At 38.6% G+C, this 20744-nt stretch overlaps 1 protein-coding gene across 1 annotated transcript in view; it reads left to right on the forward strand.

The window, feature by feature from the left end:
• The window catches only part of LOC108669067 (long-chain-fatty-acid--CoA ligase 5), a 44189-nt gene that overhangs the window by 20271 nt on the left and 3174 nt on the right, over window positions 1-20744 (forward strand). Inside the window, exons 10-15 of the mRNA XM_018156351.2 lie at window positions 8581-9032; window positions 9287-9430; window positions 10611-10885; window positions 17902-18052; window positions 18841-18991; window positions 20055-20182. Coding sequence (XP_018011840.1) covers window positions 8581-9032; window positions 9287-9430; window positions 10611-10885; window positions 17902-18052; window positions 18841-18991; window positions 20055-20182 — 1301 coding nt within the window. The remainder of the gene's footprint in view (window positions 1-8580; window positions 9033-9286; window positions 9431-10610; window positions 10886-17901; window positions 18053-18840; window positions 18992-20054; window positions 20183-20744) is intronic.

The following is a 20744-nucleotide window of genomic DNA, read 5'->3' on the forward strand; positions in this document are numbered from 1 at the left end:
AGATTTTCACTGAAATAAACGTGATTAATTACTACGAATTTATAATTTATAATTACGAGTGTTTGAACGTGCTATAAATATTTAGAGGTTATTGTGGAGACCCAAAATTGTCTTGATTGACAAAAAACTATTATTGTTATGAATTAAAAAAAATGATGAAAAATCAAAATCTTCTGGTGTCTGTGAGGAAATGTATACTTTTATTACCATGCTGGTTCTTCAGAGATTTTTTTTATATTTTGAGGATCATGAGCTGAGATTTTCTCGGAGACGCTATAATTTCTCACTTTTTTTATATTCTACTTGTATAATATCTTTCTTCTGATATTAAAATATTAGTAAAATATTATATTAATTAAGATAGTTACAAGAATTGCATCGAAGTTCAAGTAAAATATTATATTAACATAACATAACATAACATAGTGATGTCGGCGCTGCAGTGTAGGCCTGATGTGGCCTGTCGCCGATTCTTTTCCATTTCGTGCCTTGTTCATAGATCTAAACTCGTGTCATTTGACCGGATCTTTTCATGACTGGCGATAGTTTGAAGTAGCTACTAGACTTCCACCGGGTTCGATAAGATTAGTTAAGATAGTTACAAGAATTGCATAGAGGTTCAAGTAAAATATTATATTAGTTAAGATATTTACAAGAATTGCATAGAAGTTTAAATAAAATATTATATTAGTTAAGATAGTTACAAGAATTGCATAGAGGTTCAAGAACGACAGTGAGACGGTATGAGTACCCCAGCCGTAGCGCCCCCGCTCGAGGCGCCACAAGTTGTCCCCGAGTGTCCGGACAAGATTTGCTACCGGCCCGTCCGGCTGCCCTTCCCTCTGGATAACCAGTCCGACGTTATCAAGGTGATAGCACCTACACCAATATAAATGAATGAGTCTTGTTGTCCAAATGATGGCACACTTTCTTACACAAGGTGATAGCACCTCTACCAATATAAATGAATGAGTCTTGTTGTCCAAATTATGGCACACTTTCTTACACAAGGTGATAGCACCTCTACCAATATAAATGAATGGGTATTTTTGTCCAAATGATGGCACACTTTCTTATCCATATGACGAGCAGTGAGCAGACGTAGCACTAATACGCCTATGTAAATACCGGGCCAAACTGGGTCAAGGTAACCTACACATTAGCAAAATGTGCGTTGGTCAAAGCCTCAGTCATTTCTGTGATTGCTTCTATTAATTAAAATGTGTGCATTTACTACATTACATTCCCATTAACCAAAACATTGCTACATGTATCAACTAAAATGTGCGCATTTACTATATTAGATTCCCATTAACCAAAACATTGCTATTAACTAAAATGTGCGCAATGTGTTGGATTATTAAATGTATCACCGTGATGCTAATAATTATTTGTGATCGGTGAACAAATTTTTTGGTTTACAATTTTTTTCTTTGTATTATGATGGCTGTTTTAGTTTGATGATAGAAACGTAATGAAGGTGCGAGCCATTGCGATGTGCAAGAAGATTATCCTTTACAATCCTCTACTCGATTTGGTGCGGCTTTCTGTACTTATGCTTTTTTTGTTGATATATATAACATATTTATAAAGATTTATTTATTGTGTTTTGAGGATATTATCTTACCAAAACGTGAGGATTAAGTAGGGAGTACAATAAGGCATAGTCTGTTGATTATAATATATCAAGCAGCAATGAACCACAGCAATCGTTCCTCGCAGTTTCCCCTGGAGTTCCTCACTGCAATTCAATGGTTGCCAGTGTTTGCTTTCAAAAACAAAAATGTCGCAGGCGGAGAAATGTTGATGTTCATAATTTTTCTTCCTGGGTTTCATACTTTAGCCGAGCAAATTCATCTGCAGTTTATAAACCAAAGTTTCGGAATTGTCACGAGATTAAAGTAGTAGATTTTCGGTTGGTTTTGAGGCCCAGAGTGTTCACACACAAAGGGGTGAAACTAGATGTGCTTGCGTTTCGTAGAAGAAGGCAAATAACAATTTTATTTATTTTCAAATAACTTCAGAATTTACGATTTGGTGAGTGTCATGCTTAAAATATAAGTCCATGTTGCGGATTTTATTTGGATATTTGCCGTGCATATTTTAATTAATATTGTTCATGCTCACTATGAAGAGAATTTTTGAAGTCGATTGAAGTCGAATTTTATGAATCGTTATATAAATGAAGCACTGAAGAGTTCAAACTTGTGCTTCCTGCTTTAATGAAGATAAATACGAATAAAACGTATTAAAATTGATCGTGTAGTATCAGCGGAAATTCGCCCGCTGTAACTACTTTTAAAGTGAGACAATCGATTACAAAGTTCTTGAACGTTTACTGTCATAAAAAAGAGTGAAAACTATAAAGTAAATAAATACAACAAGTATTTGTTAAGCTGACACAGAGTGCTGTAAAGCTAAACAATTACAATAATTATTTGTCTAGCATTAATTTCAGTTTTAGCTTAATCATTAACAAATACAAGTATTAATTTTACCTTTTTATTAGCCTCGCATTCGCATTATGCTGAGATGTGATGTCTATACACTTGATGGATCGACTGAGTTAACATGATCTGTCATGCATTAGTGTGTGTGTGCTACTGCAGCCGAGAATGTTTCGCTCCACAAACTGACGCAATTTTCCTGTGACCGCGTCTGTAATCGCACATCAATTTTGTATTTTTATCCTAATGGCGTGGAGTTGTAGCGTTTGAGTGTCAACGAGGGTTAAGTTGAAATTTTCTGCCGGTATGAAAAAATACGGTGACGCCCGTACGATGCCGTGGCATACAATCGACTGCTAAATCCAAGTCAGATCGACTTTTTCCGCTGTTTCTTCGAACAGTGCGCACGTGTGACATTCAAATAGCAACACGACGAAAATATCCTAGACATCTACGCTTAATGAAGTACATTTATTAGCATATTTGCCCAATTACTTTTTGGAGCTGTTATCTCTCGATTGCCATTAAGTGAACCGTATTAGCGCTTACGATTTTTTGGAGACTCGCCTTATTAATTCGGTGACTCACCGGCCACTATTACCTTATTTTTAAACTTATCCTCCTCGAACTTTGAAGTAATTCGGACTAATTTCTGACAATAAAGCTCATATGGGAAAAAAAAATTTCATCTCAACAAGGAGCGTTACTCATACATTTATGCTGCTTCAACTGCTAACTGCCGAGTGCCAACTCTGTACCTTATCCGGCCACCTTCAGAGTGCCAACATTTCACTGCCAGCGGTCGCCTTTGGCATGCAACTCTTGCAGCGATCGTGCGTAAGGCATCCGGCCGTGCGTGCAACGACAACGAGAGTGAAGTTCATATGCTTCCGCAGCGCTTCAAGCGAGCCTCCGGCAAATGTGACCCATTCATCAGTAGTGCAGGGAAAATGTCTCTCTGAGCTAAGTACTTGATATCTTCCACTTGAGTGATCATATTTCTTACTAATCATGTACTGACTAATGTTTCTCATTCATAGACAGTGTGGGAAATAGAAGCTCCAAGCTAAGTGGTTGCCCCGTGCCAGGCTCTCTGCTGTTTATGGTTTTTGTTGAAGCAGCGGCAGCTTAGACTGTCAGTGCGGCACTTGAGTTTATTTGAACGCCAGGGTATAGACATGAGGCGCGTTCACGTATTTGAACGCCAGGGTATAGACATGAAGTGCGTTCACGTATTTGAACGCCAGGGTATAGACATGAGGCGCGTTCACGTATTTGAACGCCAGGGTATAGACACATAGTTAGAAAAAACGGTGAAAAAACGGTCCCACTGACATACTAGTGGCTGGTCGCCCCTTGAAAATGAACTGTTTCGCTGTTTTTATCAGATGTTTTACGGATTTCTACTGTTAAATTAGAATAAAAACGGCCTATAGAAAATTCTATAGAATAGAATTTTTACGTGCCTACCGGCCACTGAAACGCCGGTAATACCGTTAACGGTAATTTTTTCTAAGGTGCAAGGGGCGCGTTCACGTCGCTAGATTTGACCGGACTTGTCGGGCGTGTGGCGCTGACTCACACAGGTGCTCACGCTCACCTTCTTCGTGTGCTTTGCGAGGCTCGAGCAGAGCTTCGATAATTGTGAATTATTCGTTGATGGTACAAATTATTTGTTGCATCTGACTGTGATCGTCGATAATTGTGAATTATTCGTTGATGCTACAAATTATTTGTTGCATCTGACTGTGATCGTTACATTATAACAATTAAGCTTCGCGCGTCATATGAACTTTCGTTTTTTCCGGGAATCCTTGTTTCTAGATACGCCCGGACCATTCACCATCACGAATTCGCCTGGAAAGCTGATGTGGTGGTTGTTTTATTGAAATACTTTCAAAAGTTATACAGGTTTTCAGTAATTTTTCAGCTATGTAATCCTCCACGGCCTTATGAAATTCAAACTCGCATAAAATGGAACAGCATTAGGTGAATATGAATGTTCAAGTTGTAATTAATATCAATTGAGCAAAATACTTTAGGAAGATGCACTGTCGAGCCCGTTCTAGTACTAAATATTAACCCTCTACCGCCTGACATGAGTAACCGGAGCAATATTGTCACAAGCCTACTTCCCGAAAAGGATACGTTACTAGTAAGCGCAAAATGACTTTCACTGATGGTTGCCGCCACATACAACTTTAAAATGTTCTCTGTTGCGTACAACCGTGTTCAGGTTGCTACACTCAATAGTTTACGTATAATTGTATGTTCCCGGAGTGTGACATACGAAGGTCGAAGGTTAACGACGTGTGGCTGGTTGTTCGTGAACAGATACTCGGTGTTGGGCTGCTGAGTGTAGGTATTCTAATTGTAGCACTTAATTGCTTTGCCTTTAACGAGTTCGTCTAAGAATGTAGCGCTTCGCTTGAGATGGACGGCGGCACTCGGCGTTGACGCCACAGAGCCCTGATAAACGATTGCTATTATTGGCGACGAGTGCTGCTCACTCAACCAAATTCGCCCTAAGATCACAGAAATCGCTCTCTCCAAATTATCTAGGCATATTATTAGCGTATATCTAATGAAAGAACGAGGTTTGGCAACGCTGTGCAAAAATAAATCTTTGAACAACTGGACCTCGCGGATGCTGAAGACACCCAAACAAATTTCTTAATGCTTTGTTACAAATGCCTCGGCAAAGAAATGTAAGTCTTCATCTACCTGAACAGGTTTTATCTTACTTCGGATCGAATTTCCTTGTTCTAAATACATGGTAAAATTTACCTCGAATTTTGAATGAAACTCTAACACTAAACCCGGAATAAATTTCAATCGATGCTTGCATAATTTATCTAATGACTTAAATGCTTTTCGGTCGCTTAACCTTTGTCTATGCGTATTGCAGGCAGTGAGGCTACTGTGCTCGCCATCACACTCTTCGCAACTCATACGAACGAAACACTTGTCAGGCGGAGCACAATTTGTAAATCGAGTTCGAAAATTATTCACTTAGTTCATAAATTTTCATTTCTGTCTTCAGTCATCAGCAGGCAGGCGTCACCGAGACCTTGCGTCTTGGTAAAGTTGATGAGTAGAGTGACCGGTAAACGAGAGACCTTACTTTCTCATACTCTCATTAGAACTTCAATTAGAATGCTAAGAATGAAGCTACATTCTCTTCGTAGATGAACTTCGTTATTGAATTGAGATTTTTCGCAACTTAGAAAGTTTACCAACGCTGCATAAACTTGTAATGAGTAAAAAAAACGTTTTCTTTGCATAGGTTTTCGAATAAAACAATTTATTTCGCATCTTCTTGTTGTGAATGGATTTTTCTGAAGCTATAAGAATGTGCTTCCTAACTTCAAAATTTCATTTTTATCCAAGTGATTGCCATGGCAGAAGCTCAACTACGAAACGGATTGTATTATCATTACAAACACCTGAAGCTCACTTGTGTTCTTTATCGCCGTCTTGACATTATACTGTCGCTGACTCGCTGATATTTATAAGCGAGAGCAACACCTCCGCAGGCCATGCAAGGGGGGCGACAGACAGGCTCGTAAATTAACTCTTTGTTCGGGCAGCCCTTCAAGAAGGAAACTTTTGTAGGCACGGAAGCGACGGATTGATTCTTGTGTAAATTAACGGATTGATTATTGTGTAAATTAACGGATTGATTCTTGTGTAAATTAACGGATTGATTTTTGTGTAAATTAACTCTTTGTTCGCGCAGCCCTTCAAGAAGGAAACTTTTGTAGGCACGGAAGCGACGGATTGATTCTTGCGCATTGCACGTGTGGGTCGTCATTGTTCAATGCTAGCTAGGGAGTTTTTTTGGCTTTCTCTGAAGTTAGATTCATTGGTTCATCATATGACCCGTTAATATATGATGTACTACGAGATAATTCTCCGAGCAATATTTTTTCATTTGCAACCGTCGAATTTTTCTTGGCATTGTGCAAAATTAGGTCACGTTAGTTAATGTTATATTTTTCCACTTCAGCTGAACCTTTCGAAAATAAGTCTAATTTTTTCATTGTTTCTTGTTTAAATTAAGTCAATAATTGTTAAAACATGTTAGTAAACATAATCCAAGAATAATCACAACATGAATTCGAACGTACAGAAATCATTGGTTGTTTTTTATAATGGAGATACAGGACTCTGTGTCACCTTTTTTCGTCGTTTTGAAAAAAAAAGTTTGATGTGCTAACGTATATGCTTGATACTGGCACTTAACGTATTTTCCAAGCATAGACTGCGTGATCTCAGCACACGGACTTCGTCGTTCATTTAGAGGAATTCGCTTCTGCTATGCTTCAAGAAGCAACGAAAGGAACATTCTAAGGTTATAGCTTAATAATTTGTATTAAGAGCACAACGTTCCCGGATAGCCGTAGAATTTAAAAAGAATTATGTATTCACAACAGGCCAGTAATAGGATCTGTACCTCCTAGCACGTCTTGGGGGAAGTTTTTTTAGCGCATTTTCTCATTTATGGAAAAAAGGCGCTATTGTGCTCGCCATGTCCGTCTGTCCGTCCGTCTGTCTGTCCGTTTGTCCGTCCATCTGTCTGTCTGTCCATCCGTTTGTCTGTCCGTCTGTCCGTGACTTCACGCTTTCGTCGACGAGAAAATGCGCTCTCTCTCATGCACTCAATGCAGTGGGTATTGAATTATATTTTTTATTACCTATTGCATTGAGAGACAATAGCGTATGAGGACGCCTGGCAATGTTGATTACCAGTGACTGTCATAAACCATCAGTCGTTTTCTTTCTTGGCGGACATCATCATTCAATCAAAAATTTCGGTCGAAATAATGTTATAAGTAATAAATAAATTATTTAACACTAGCTTTCATACAGTGCTGTAGCCTTTTCATATTTCTTATTAGTGTTAAGTACAACATTTTTCGTATTGACATAAATACAATAAAGTCAAGTTTCGATGGAGCAAAAATTGGTCAAGGTCAGCTCTCTCATTCATAAGGTCAGCTCTCTCATTCATTAGGTCAGCTCTCTCATTCATATGTCCCGTGCACGGCGGTCTTTGAATGACAGGATACCAGCAAGTGACTAGTGTCTAGGTCAGCTCTCTCATTCATAAGGTCAGCTCTCTCATTCATTAGGTCAGCTCTCTCATTCATATGTCCCGTGCACGACTGTCCTGTCATTACGATAGCACAACCAATTGGACCACAATAGTGCTAGAATATTAATTAATGTTTCTAAGTTTTTATTCTTAGTCCTCATATAGAAGATTACAAACAAACTTTTAAGCTAGAAATTAACAGGACTCAAATTTGGAGAATAAACTCATATAACATAATATCGTTAAAAAAATGGGAGGATGTACGTTGCGGTAATTATCGTTCAACATTTTTCTGAATTCGAATTACTGTTCAAATTTAATTCATTTGAATCTCATTCACAATTTGTCATAATCGTTCATTTCAATGTCTGGTAAGACTCTTTCCATTAAATTTCGAGATCAAAACGATACAAATTTAGTTCAAACATAACCCAAAGCAACTTTCACTGTTATCGCTCATTTCTCTCAAGTTCTTTCATAGTCGATGTGTAATTGCTACCACGAGCTGCCCACGCCACATCGATGTCTCATTGCTGCTCTGTCTGAGTGCTCGTATGCTTTGTGACAAAACAACTATTTTTTAGAATTAGTGCATTATTAATGTCCTCATCTACTCAAAATTCTAATTAATTTCTTATGTATGATTATGCTGGTATCCAAAATACTTTCATGGTCTACTACTCTCCTTAAAGGACTCAAAAATTAACTTGAGGAAAAGTATATAAAAGTTGCTGCTGTGCCTGAGTGCTCGTAAGACGACAGACTCTTGTTTGCAGCCTGAGTGCTCGTAAGACGACCGACTCTTGTTTGCAGCCTGAGTGCTCGTAAGACGACCGACTCTTGTTTGCAGCCTGAGTGCTCGTAAGACGACCGACTCTTGTTTGCAGCCTGAGTGCTCGTAAGACGACCGACTCTTGTTTGCAGCCTGAGTGCTCGTAAGACGACCGACTCTTGTTTGCAGCCTGAGTGCTCGTAAGACGACCGGCTCTTGTTTGCAGCCTGAGTGCTCGTAAGACGACAGACTCTTGTTTGCAGGCTGGCGCGATGGCCCCGGTCGTCCATATCAGTGGCTACACTACAACGAAACGCTGCTACGCGCACGAAACTTCGGCGCAGGCCTCGTGGCATCTGGCCTCGAGCCTGGCCCTAAGACATACGTGGGTATTTATTCCCAGAACTGCCCAGAGTGGATATTAACAGAGCAAGGGCTGTACTGTCAGAGTATGGTGGTTGTACCGCTCTATGACACGCTCGGTCCCGACGCTTGTCACTTCATCCTCAGTACCACGGCGCTGTCGACCGTCATCGTGCAGGACGACAAGAAGATGTTGCAGCTTCTGCAGTCGCCACCCAAGACCCTCAAGGTCTTCATCGCAATCAATGAACCCAGCAACGACGTTCGTCTCAAAGCTCAAAAGCTTGGCATTACAATAAAACTATTCGATGAAATTGAAGCCTTAGGAGCCGCCAGTAAAATTAAGGATAGGGTGAGTCGCATTCCTTCTTAATTTAGCTGACTTATTTCAATAAATTTATTTTCATATCATTCCGGAGGTGCCTCAAAAATCTGGAAAATAACACATTACTGCATGTACAAAGTAAACTGATCCATCATTGATGTGATTTTTCTCCATAGATGATCTTCCTTTCGATTGGTTGTGATGGATCTGTTCCATACAAAACATTTCATTTCGGAGATTATTTCAGATCCAAGCTAATATTTGCATTACTCATATTACAGCCACCTAAACCAGAAGACTTGAGCTGCATCAACTTCACGTCTGGCACGACAGGCATGCCCAAGGGTGTGATGTTGTCACACGAGAACATCGTGGCCGCTGTCTGCGCTACGCTCCTACAGCTGGCTGAGCACAAGCCACACAAGGTAACATCCTGCTTTCTATTAGAATTACGGTACCCTTTACTAAATGTGTTCATTAAGACTTTCTTTAAGACTTATTAACATTACCAGTGGCATTAAGTGCCCGCAAAAACTGACCTATCACTCCCTCCCTTACCTAGTCGCCAGTATCAGGATGGGCAATTACAACAACATCCCTCTTCCCATTAGAATTACGATACCATTTCCCAAATGTGTTCATTAAGACTTTATCTGTTCCTGCACTACTGCGGTGTCTCTCTGTGCGACGTAAAATTTACTCAACATTAATTTTGGAGGACGGATATCTTTGTGTGTCGGTCTTATTCGCTTCATCCAATCCGGAGGCTACGAAGCTTTTCGTGGCGCAAACAACGAAGGCTGCTGAACAATACAATCCCTATATTGCCTTCATCTTATGTTCCTGCCTTTTTAATGGTTTTTATTAATATATCAAATTAACAGTTCAGAAATCGAACTGCTGATATATATTAATCGCACCGGAAGAACGGCCTTTAGCAAAGGTATATAGAAGCCCAGAGAATTTTCATGCCGTATATTGACTCGAGGAACAAGTTATTTAGTGCGCTTACTGAGCATACACATTTTGCAGTAACTATCTCATTGACGACTGAAAACTCTCCCTTCTATTCTGATGTCAATTTTTTTCAAGCGAAATTTTCATTTTTATTTCCATACATGGAAGCAAGAGGGAAAGCTCTCTTCCTAAATGTGTCACAGTAATTTTCGTGCTCATAATTACATGAGCTCTATTTTATATTTTTATATTATAGAATTATATTATGCATCATTGTGCATTATGCATAATAATGCATAACATTAATACGTAATACATCAACATACATAACATAATGCAAAACATAAAGTAATGCAATAATGCATTATTATATAATATAATTACGTACTCTAATATTTTTATACAGCCAATCTTCAATACGGTTATTGAATCAGAAATTTTGGTGGTTGAGTAAAATAAGTAGAATGTTGTTAGTAAAGTAAAGAAGTGTTGTAATATGGCAGTCAGACGTGATCCTGTCGTTCCTGCCTCTGGCGCACATGCTGGAGCGCTGCTGCGAGAAATGTTGGTAGTTAAGTCAAGAAATGTTGGTAGTTAAAGTTAAGTAAAATGTTGTTAGTAAAGTAAAGAAGGAATGTAATATGGCAGTCAGACGTGATCCTGTCGTTTCTGCCGCTGGCGCACATGCTGGAGCGGTGCTGCGAGGTGGCTGTGTACATCGCAGGCGGCGCCGTGGGTTTCTACGGCGGGGACATCAAGAACCTCGCGGACGACTATAAGGCGCTGCGTCCTACCATCACGCCCTCTGTGCCACGGCTCCTCAACAGGGTTTATGACCGCGTCATGGGCCAGATTAATGGGTCATCGTTCAAGAAATTCCTCTTCAATATGGCCCTGGCCAGCAAAAAGAAGGAACTTGAGAGGTAGCGTGTCTTAATTAATAAGAAATTCCTCTTCAATATGGCCCCTGTCTCTTATACACATCTAGATGTGTATAAGTCACCTGACTGAGCTGCTCTAGTAAGCAGAAGACAGACAGACCGGCCATGCAGCGGAGGTGGCCTCAGACCGGCCATCTATCGGGTTTGCTGTCATGTGGGGCGACGAGCTGTCAGCTTGTTTGCTCTCTGATTTAGAGTTCTTTTTTTTAGTCATACAAAGTACTTCCCTGAACTCATTCTTTTTCTCAGCTCATTTTGGCAAATACCCTGGGCAAGTACCATACTTAGGTCACATATGTTGTTTTCTCGTTCCATTGTCATTTGCTCCCTATTTAGCTTACATACTTCTATTTCATTCTTCATAAACTTCTATTGACTGTTGATGTTATTTTACATTTTGTTTTATTTCACATTCATTGGTTTTGTTGATATCTAGCACCAGTCCCCGGCTTATTTTCTAAACATAGAAGCTGACTTGGAACACAACACATAGGACACGCACAAAGAGCTGGCCTGCCACGAGTATGTGTAGGGAAGTGGCAAGATCATGGCCTATACTTTCAAAAAAAGTTAAGAGATCGTAAGTTCATCAGCCAATCGTTGACGGCCTTTCAAGCAATATCCACAAGAAGATAGTCAAGAAAATAGAGCGTAAGTACTTACGTTCACTTAGCGAGTTTTGAAAGTAAGGCCCCTGATCAGTAATGTTGTCGGTCGAGTCAACATTGACATTCTCTGGTCTATGATTTACTGAATTAACAAAGAATTTACTGGAATTTTAAATATCTGGAAGTATAATGGATTTTCGGTTGAAGCAGATCCATAGGCGACGTTTTAAAGTTTTCAATAAATTATTATTCTCTCTAAATTAACTAACTTCAGGATTCCTTCACTCGGAATCCAGGTTTCTACAAATTTCCTATGTTTAAAAGGTCTGATTTTGTGAACGAAATTCTGCCGCTTGCACAAGCGCATAATGAAATATTGTCAAGACTCTATTCATCAAAGATAACGCGTCATTACTGCTATATTGCTTATATCAACGAGTTAATTTGGTGATTCTAGCCTCCTGAAGAATTTACGATCATTTCATTGCTAAAGTTTTTGATTACACGAGTTTTCGTCTCTTTATGGCATGTAGCGAGCATTGCAAAATTGTGGCTTTTGAAATCAATTTCCTCCACTTTGATGTACAAATTATTTATTTCGAACACATAGCAAGACAAGAAGTCGTCTAAAAAAATGTTGCACTCCTGCTTGAACCCCCGAAGATCAATAATGATAGGCATTTAAATATATTTCATCATTCTGTTAAGTGTCTTGTATTGTTTTAGATTCAAATGCATGTTTGAATTTAAATCTCTTCCATCGTTCTGAAATGACCCGACTTCATTGAAGTCTTCACTCGATCATGTTAGAAAGTTCGTAAAAATGTACCTAGCTTTAATGAGCACACGGTGCAACCGCGTCTGTTTGCGTAGCCGAAAGAGTGTCTACGGTACTTCAGCTGATGAATTTTGGCGTTTGATTTCGTCGTATATTGTTGTTAAGCCGCACATTACACTTTACGTGCGAAATCCCGCTCAATGTCGTAATGCTTTGTAATTTTTCTAGAATCCCGAATTCCGTGAATTTCTCTGCGTCGCAGTTGTTGTAGATGTTGATGTTGTGTGGGGAATTTTGTCATCTTTATGGGTTATACTCACTAAATTAACATGCCGGGCTTGGCTGATTTCAGTCACCATTGAAGAATTGTTGATTGAACGCACGCTTGACGCACTCAGGATGTTTTCAATCGGAAACTTTCATCATAATTGGATGTTCAATCCACAATCATGAACATTCGTCTGGACAATTCGGATAGTTAAAACTGAGGATACATGTCAAAAGTCAGCGCATGAGAGTTATTGAACATAATATTATTCAACTAATGAAACTTATGTTAACTTATGATCCCAGGTACTGAGCACACCTCTGAAGTAGAAATATTTTATCTTATGAATCTGTATCGTCGGTCACAGACCAAATACCTTTTCCTACGAAACTTGTAGTGAAATGCGTGTAGCTAAAGCCGTAGGCCCAACGTATGTGGCTCTAAGTGGTTCTTATGTGATGTGACCGCAGATATTACTTAGAAGGGAAAATATTGTTCATAACTTGTTTCAAGGATGAAGTACTAGCAGCAAAACACGGCTATACTGGGGAGGGGTTGTTCATGGAGATTAATATTGGTAATAATAATAATGGATTGCCACATGCGAGACAATGTTATTAAATATTGAAGCTGTTATTTGTCGAACATATTTCTTTCAGTTTTGCCAATCGAAATCTTGAATTTTAAAACTCAGTTATTTCCTTTGCAATTACAAAAGAAATTACTGATTATTCAGAGTATACTCTGAATACGAGTATTCAGAACTCTTCTCATGTTGTGTAAATTGTATCTACAAAAAGGATAATGAATTTTTTCTCTGCAATCCTGAAGCTTTTTAGGCGATTCAATCGAAGAAAATTCGTTTCAAACATTCTTGCGAATATCAGCTCCAATTGATGCCCATGTTTTTTTTATATTTAAATCAGCTGGAAATTTTCAAATTTTATTGCACATCACTTCTCATCAAATTGAAAATGTCTCTTATTTGAAACAATCTAATCAATAATCAACTCCCGCTCTGCAATGCCTTCTATGGGCATAAATGTGTGAAAATGTTTAAGAAATAAGGGGTTGTGTAGAAAAAGTCCAAAGAAACGCATTGAAAATAATGGAAAATGTTAGAGAAACGCTTGTAGAACGTGTGTGGTACAGAAATTTAACCTAGAATGTAGGGAAATTCCTTACAAATGCGGTCAATACGCATACAGTATGTACCTATCACAAATGCGGGCGCTGAAAAAATAACTCTGATAGCAACTATATATAACATGGATGTTCATTTTAAAATGGAAATGTATATAAAGTCTTCGACGATACCATTTTTGCATTTAGATTGTGAATAAAATTGTTATTTTAGTGGGAATCATGAGGTATAGAAAAAGATTGGGTGTTTGAGTCTTAATAAAAAAAGAGAGTGATACCTGCTTCGGCAATCGTAAATTATTATTTAAAAACTTGCAAATGAACCCGGCGTTGCCCTGGATCGACAATCCCAATCAGACAGAATGAAAAAAATGACAGAATGGTGTATTAATAATGGTATTACCTTCTAGGAGATATTGAATTAGTTTGGTCTATAATTAAAATACCTAAGTTTCAATGTTAAAGGGATTTTTAATAGCAGGATTCTTCAATTGCCGGTAGGCCTATAGCCTATTCCGGGCATCTCTGGTCTACCCTTTTAGTATCAGAGCCATAATCTCATGAAAGTTTGACCTAAGCGAAACAAAGAAAAGCATGGAAACGAATAAAAACAACTGGATATTCTCGAACAGAATATATCAAGTTCTTCTATCCGGTATCGTCGGTTAGCTCGATACGCTAATATTTTTAGCGCATTTTCTCATTTATGGAAAAAATGCACTATTGTGCTCGCCATGTCCGTCTGTCTGTCTGTCTGTCCGTCCGTCCGTGACTTCAAGTTTTCGTCGACGAGAAAATGCGCTCTCTGTCGCTCACTGCAGTGAGTACTGAGTTATATTTTTTTAATTATTTAAACTATAGCTCTCCACTCCATTTTTTCTTTGTCACGAGATTCCACCATTGAAAATAAAATTCGCAAGTAATATCCCGGCACGATAAGTAATCGAGGTTATAAACGATATCCCGGGGTACGAAGTTACTTCTTTCTTAACAAAATTACGCGACGTAATGTCGCAATTTTCGGAATAAAATGTTGCGCTCCACAGAATTCTGTGTTGTGCCCCACAGAATAGCGCAAAAAACTCTTTTTATCTTGTTTGTCTTGAGTGCTCATCTTCGTGTGGAAACAAGCAGTAACCGGTTGTGTAGATGTGTCTTCTAGGGCTTCTCAAAGATGTTTCTGACCGCAAATAACGAAAAAAACGAAAATTTTTTACAGTGATTTTTTGATTCCGTGTAAATAAATTTTCTTCTGTAGGAGCTAACATTTCATTGAGGTTGCCTTTCAAATTGTTGAATTAAACATGAATCCTTTTGAGATTTTTTGTTATGCAGGTACAAAGTTAATTCTGTGACAAATCGAATTCAAACCTACAGGGTTAACTGTTGTTTATTCCGCTAATAGCTGTAGTCAATTATTCATTAGGAAAGTTATATAAATGTCAAGGTCGATTTGTGTTGCTAATCTAACCTAAATATGTAGCGTCGTAATGACGACCTTGACATTCAATTTGTCTTCCGACGTACCGCGATTGTTGGCGAGGACGTTTGCCCTCGCAGGAAAGTTCCCAAAAGTTATTTTTCCTTAATGTATGAATAAAATACAAATCTTTTGGTATATTTTTTAACGTAACTTTATAAATTTAATGCACTTTTTCTAGTGCTACCATTTACTCTATTTTTAATTTTTTCTTTCTTTTATCGCGAGTATAAGCATTCTGTCAAATCTAAATGACAGGCCTTGCTACTGTAAATGTCCATTACCAACATTGAAAACTTTATTTTTTGAAATTTCTCGCTTATATTAATAGTGTTAAGAAAATGATTAAACATTTTACACACATCATCAAAAATCAACGCCTATATTCCTATCAAAAAAGTTCTAAAACTTTTTATATTAGCCCGACTTTTACTCATATCTACCCATAACTTAACAAATTTTACTATCCCGCAGCACGATAATGGAGTACGAAATGTTTAATATACAGTGCCATAGATATTAAAATTCGTGCTGGCCTCGGTAGTTTGTGTCAAAATGCGCATTTTTTCGGAATCACAAATTGACACAAAACAAACCGAAGATTATGTACCTGCGGTTCAAAAAGTCTATGACCCATTCCAGTCCTATAAGTAAGAAGTTCTTATCATACGTTGGCAGGTGGTGTCTAAGTAGTTCTTGCGTTCTTTGTACCATAATTTGTAGTTTTACAATATTTAGATAAGAGATGAGCATTATTTCATTTATAAGTTGTATTTCCTTCTTGGTTGCAGGGTGCTGAGTTGATCCGCGTGTCGCGGCTGACGAAGGAGGCGCGGGAGGGCAAGTTTATGCGCTACCTCTACGACGACACCCGCACGCTCTACGACGTCTTCAGGCGCGGTGTGCGCGAGAGCAACAACGGGCCATGTCTAGGTCAGCTCTCTCATTCATTAGGTCAGCTCTCTCATTCATTAGGTCAGCTCTCTCATTCATTAGGTCAGCTCTCTCATTCATTAGGTCNAGCGTGTCTTAATTAATAAGAAATTCCTCTTCAATATGGCCCTGGCCAGTAAAAAGAAGGAACTAGAGAGGTAGCGTGTCTTAATTAATAAGAAATTCCTCTTCAATATGGCCCTGGCCAGTAAAAAGAAGGAACTAGAGAGGTAGCGTGTCTTAATTAATAAGAAATTCCTCTTCAATATGGCCCTGGCCAGTAAAAAGAAGGAACTAGAGAGGTAGCGTGTCTTAATTAATAAGAAATTCCTCTTCAATATGGCCCTGGCCAGTAAAAAGAAGGAACTAGAGAGGTAGCGTGTCTTAATTAATAAGAAATTCCTCTTCAATATGGCCCTGGCCAGTAAAAAGAAGGAACTAGAGAGGTAGCGTGTCTTAATTAATAAGAAATTCCTCTTCAATATGGCCCTGGCCAGTAAAAAGAAGGAACTAGAGAGGTAGCGTGTCTTAATTAATAAGAAATTCCTCTTCAATATGGCCCTGGCCAGTAAAAAGAAGGAACTAGAGAGGTAGCGTGTCTTAATTAATAAGAAATTCCTCTTCAATATGGCCCTGGCCAGTAAAAAGAAGGAACTAGAGAGGTAGCGTGTCTTAATTAATAAGAAATTCCTCTTCAATATGGCCCTGGCCAGTAAAAAGAAGGAACTAGAGAGGTAGCGTGTCTTAATTAATAAGAAATTCCTCTTCAATATGGCCCTGGCCAGTAAAAAGAAGGAACTAGAGAGGTAGCGTGTCTTAATTAATAAGAAATTCCTCTTCAATATGGCCCTGGCCAGTAAAAAGAAGGAACTAGAGAGGTAGCGTGTCTTAATTAATAAGAAATTCCTCTTCAATATGGCCCTGGCCAGTAAAAAGAAGGAACTAGAGAGGTAGCGTGTCTTAATTAATAAGAAATTCCTCTTCAATATGGCCCTGGCCAGTAAAAAGAAGGAACTAGAGAGGTAGCGTGTCTTAATTAATAAGAAATTCCTCTTCAATATGGCCCTGGCCAGTAAAAAGAAGGAACTAGAGAGGTAGCGTGTCTTAATTAATAAGAAATTCCTCTTCAATATGGCCCTGGCCAGTAAAAAGAAGGAACTAGAGAGGTAGCGTGTCTTAATTAATAAGAAATTCCTCTTCAATATGGCCCTGGCCAGTAAAAAGAAGGAACTAGAGAGGTAGCGTGTCTTAATTAATAAGAAATTCCTCTTCAATATGGCCCTGGCCAGTAAAAAGAAGGAACTAGAGAGGTAGCGTGTCTTAATTAATAAGAAATTCCTCTTCAATATGGCCCTGGCCAGTAAAAAGAAGGAACTTGAGAGGTAGCGTGTCTAATTGCGATAAGTTACAGAAGATATTATCATTGATATATCAAGAATTGATTTTATTGCTTTCATGATATTAAGTGCATAAATGCGTGCATTGACAGATTATCACATTGTCTCGCAGTAAATGTATAATAAAATGGAAAGTGAGTTACTTGAATATATGTTTGGCTGTATTCTCGTTGAATATCTCGAGTTTGGTTTGCTCTGAAGTTATTCATTGATGGTTATGAATGATAACTTGTCATTACAGAGGCATCGTACGGCGTAACAGCATATGGGACAAGCTGGCTCTGAAGTTGATCATAATGATAACTTGTCATTACAGAGGCATCGTGCGGCGTAACAGCATATGGGACAAGCTGGCTCTGAAGTTGATCATAATGATAACTTGTCATTACAGAGGCATCATACGGCGTAACAGCATATGGGACAAGCTGGTGTTCCGTAAGGTGCAGGAGGGCATGGGGGGCAGACTGCGGCTGGTGGTGGTGGGGTCGGCGCCCCTGGCCGGCAATGTGCTCACCTTCACCAGATGTGCTCTAGGCTGCGTTGTGAGTTAAATAATACAAAATTAGCGATTTATTTTTCGGCGAAAAATATGCTAATTTAAAAAATTAGTTGCTTCTGCCCGTAAAGTCAACTAATACAAAATTAACGATTTATTTTCCGGCCAAAAATATGCTACCTTACAAAAAAAATTAGTTGCTTATTCCCTGGACTGCGTCCTGAGTCAAATAATACTAAATTAGCGATTTATTTTCCCGCGAAAAATATGCTACTTTAAAAAATTAGTTACTTCTTGTTAGTGGGTCTCTTGTATTGCTTATTTCTCTGAATTCTTGTTACTTCTGTTGGTTCGCAATGTGATTCAACTCAAATTCTCAAATATTTTCATACAAAATCCAATGAACATTTTTCATGTGTACTCACGATCATGCGTCTATCGAATCAAATTCGAGATTCGGTGATCTTAGAGCGACTAACATACATTTTAATCACTAATTTATGTTAGTCGATCAGTCGAGCTTAAGAAGTTCGTGGTATTAAATTATGTATTCCATAACTATGTAAGAACTACTTGCTTATGTTCGATGGATTTCGTTGACATTTCTTTTGGCTCTGAACGGAACATTATTCTTTAGAAATTTGCTATATATTTGCACTTTTTATGGCATAAAATGTGAAGATCATGAAGTGAAACACATTTGTGATTTCCTCACCTACGGTATTAGATACTTATAGGTCAATCCACATATGCACAAAATACGATATTTCTTCATAAAATTCGTTGTGATTTAGACTGTATTTGTGTTATTTCTGGACGACGTTCTCTGGGCAGGTGGTGGAGGGCTACGGGCAGACGGAGTCTGTGGCGCCAGCGACGTTGACGGTGCAGGGCGAGTACAGACCTGAGCACGTGGGGCCCCCGCTGGCCTCTAACGCCATCAAGCTCGTGGACGTGCCTGACATGGACTACTTCGCTGCACAAAGTGAGTACAGACCTGAGCACGTGGGGCCCCCGCTGGCCTCTAACGCCATCAAGCTCGTGGACGTGCCTGACATGGATTACTTCGCTGCACAAAGTGTGTTGTGCTCAACATGCGTCATGCGTGATTTTCTCACCATATATTAAGCTAAATTTCAACATATATTAAGCTAAATTTCAACATATATTAAGCTAAATTTCAACATATATTAAGCTAAATTTCAACATATATTAAGCTAAATTTCAACATATATTAAGCTAAATTTGAACATATATTAAGCTAAATTTCAACATATATTAAGCTAAATTTCAACATATATTAAGCTAAATTTCAACAAATATTAAGCTAAATTTCAACATATATTAAGCTAAATAAATGCTCGCAAAGTAAATTTATAATTTTCAGTTCGAGGGGTGAAGTTACAATTGGTAATCACCCATAATATATTTACTATCTTAGTGATAGCTCGTCTGCTGCCGCGAACGTAATTTTCAACTAGAAAAAGTAGTCGAATGAATCTCTAAACCTAAACCTTTAGGGATACGTCAGTTGTCGTCTTTGCTATCCGAACCTCAACGCGACGTAAATTTGGTGACACACGGGGTTAATGACTGAGGGTTAATGTAAGATGTTTCACTAATGTCTATTTGATTATGATTTTTGCATGGGTTATTCTTACGATGAGTAACTATCATATGTCTAAAAGTTCGTCTCTGGCTTAAAATAAATGTTCTGAGTCTATAAGTACATACAGTGCATGAAGAATGTTGTGAACCTGAACCATTCAATTTCTATCTGGGAAGATATGAATGCATGGAGTTCCCTATTCTTAGGACCTACGGCAACCCTTATGCATTTGATCCTTATTTTAAATAACTCATTCATTAGAGCCAAATCATATGCTGCAATTTTACCGCATATCAACGATGGATAATTGTGCAATTGGCCTCAGACGAACTGCTCCTTGCGTGAACGTGCGTTATTCTCACAGCTAGCGAGATTCTGAAATGTTTTATTTCCATTTTATTGTGGACGATAAAATCGTTGAACCTTTTTCCTGTTGCAGACCAAGGCGAGGTCTGTATAAAGGGCGCTAGTGTCTTCCAAGGCTACTTCAAGGACCCTGAGAAGACGCGGCAAACCAAAGACGCTCAAGGCTGGCTGCACACCGGCGATATCGGCGAATGGTTGCCAGTAAGTTTTCCAGTAATCTTTTGCTGTCTCTTGCGTTATTATACATGCGCAAGTTATAGTTCACTGTTATTAGCGCATTTTCTCATTTATGGAAAAAAAGAGCTATTGTGCTCGCCATGTCCGTCTGTCTGTCTGTCCGTCTGTGACTTCACGTTTTCGTCGACGAGAAAATGCGCTCTCTGTCACTCACTGCACTGAGTACTGAGTTATATTTTTTTATGCCATTTTTCACTTTTGCCGTTATATAATTAGGACTACAAGTGAATGTCGGTCATGTTATTATTGCGTTCTCTCCTAATAATTTATATCCTACAATTCGTTCTTTGCTTCTAAATATCCTAAAGAGTTAGTGAGAAGTGTTCCTAAGTTTTACGATATGAATGTCGAACTCAATATTTCCTTCATAACGTCGCTGCATTTGAACGATCCTCTTACACATTATAAACTTAAAAGATTCATTTAATGCACGTAACTTAGGTTATATTCATATAATGATATAAATTCAATATATCTCGCTTGGTTACTGACGTATTTGTCTCTAGAACGGCACGCTCAAGATCAT

Source organism: Hyalella azteca, unplaced genomic scaffold (genome assembly GCF_000764305.2).
Source record: "Hyalella azteca isolate HAZT.00-mixed unplaced genomic scaffold, Hazt_2.0.2 contig16262, whole genome shotgun sequence".
NCBI lineage: Eukaryota > Metazoa > Arthropoda > Malacostraca > Amphipoda > Hyalellidae > Hyalella > Hyalella azteca.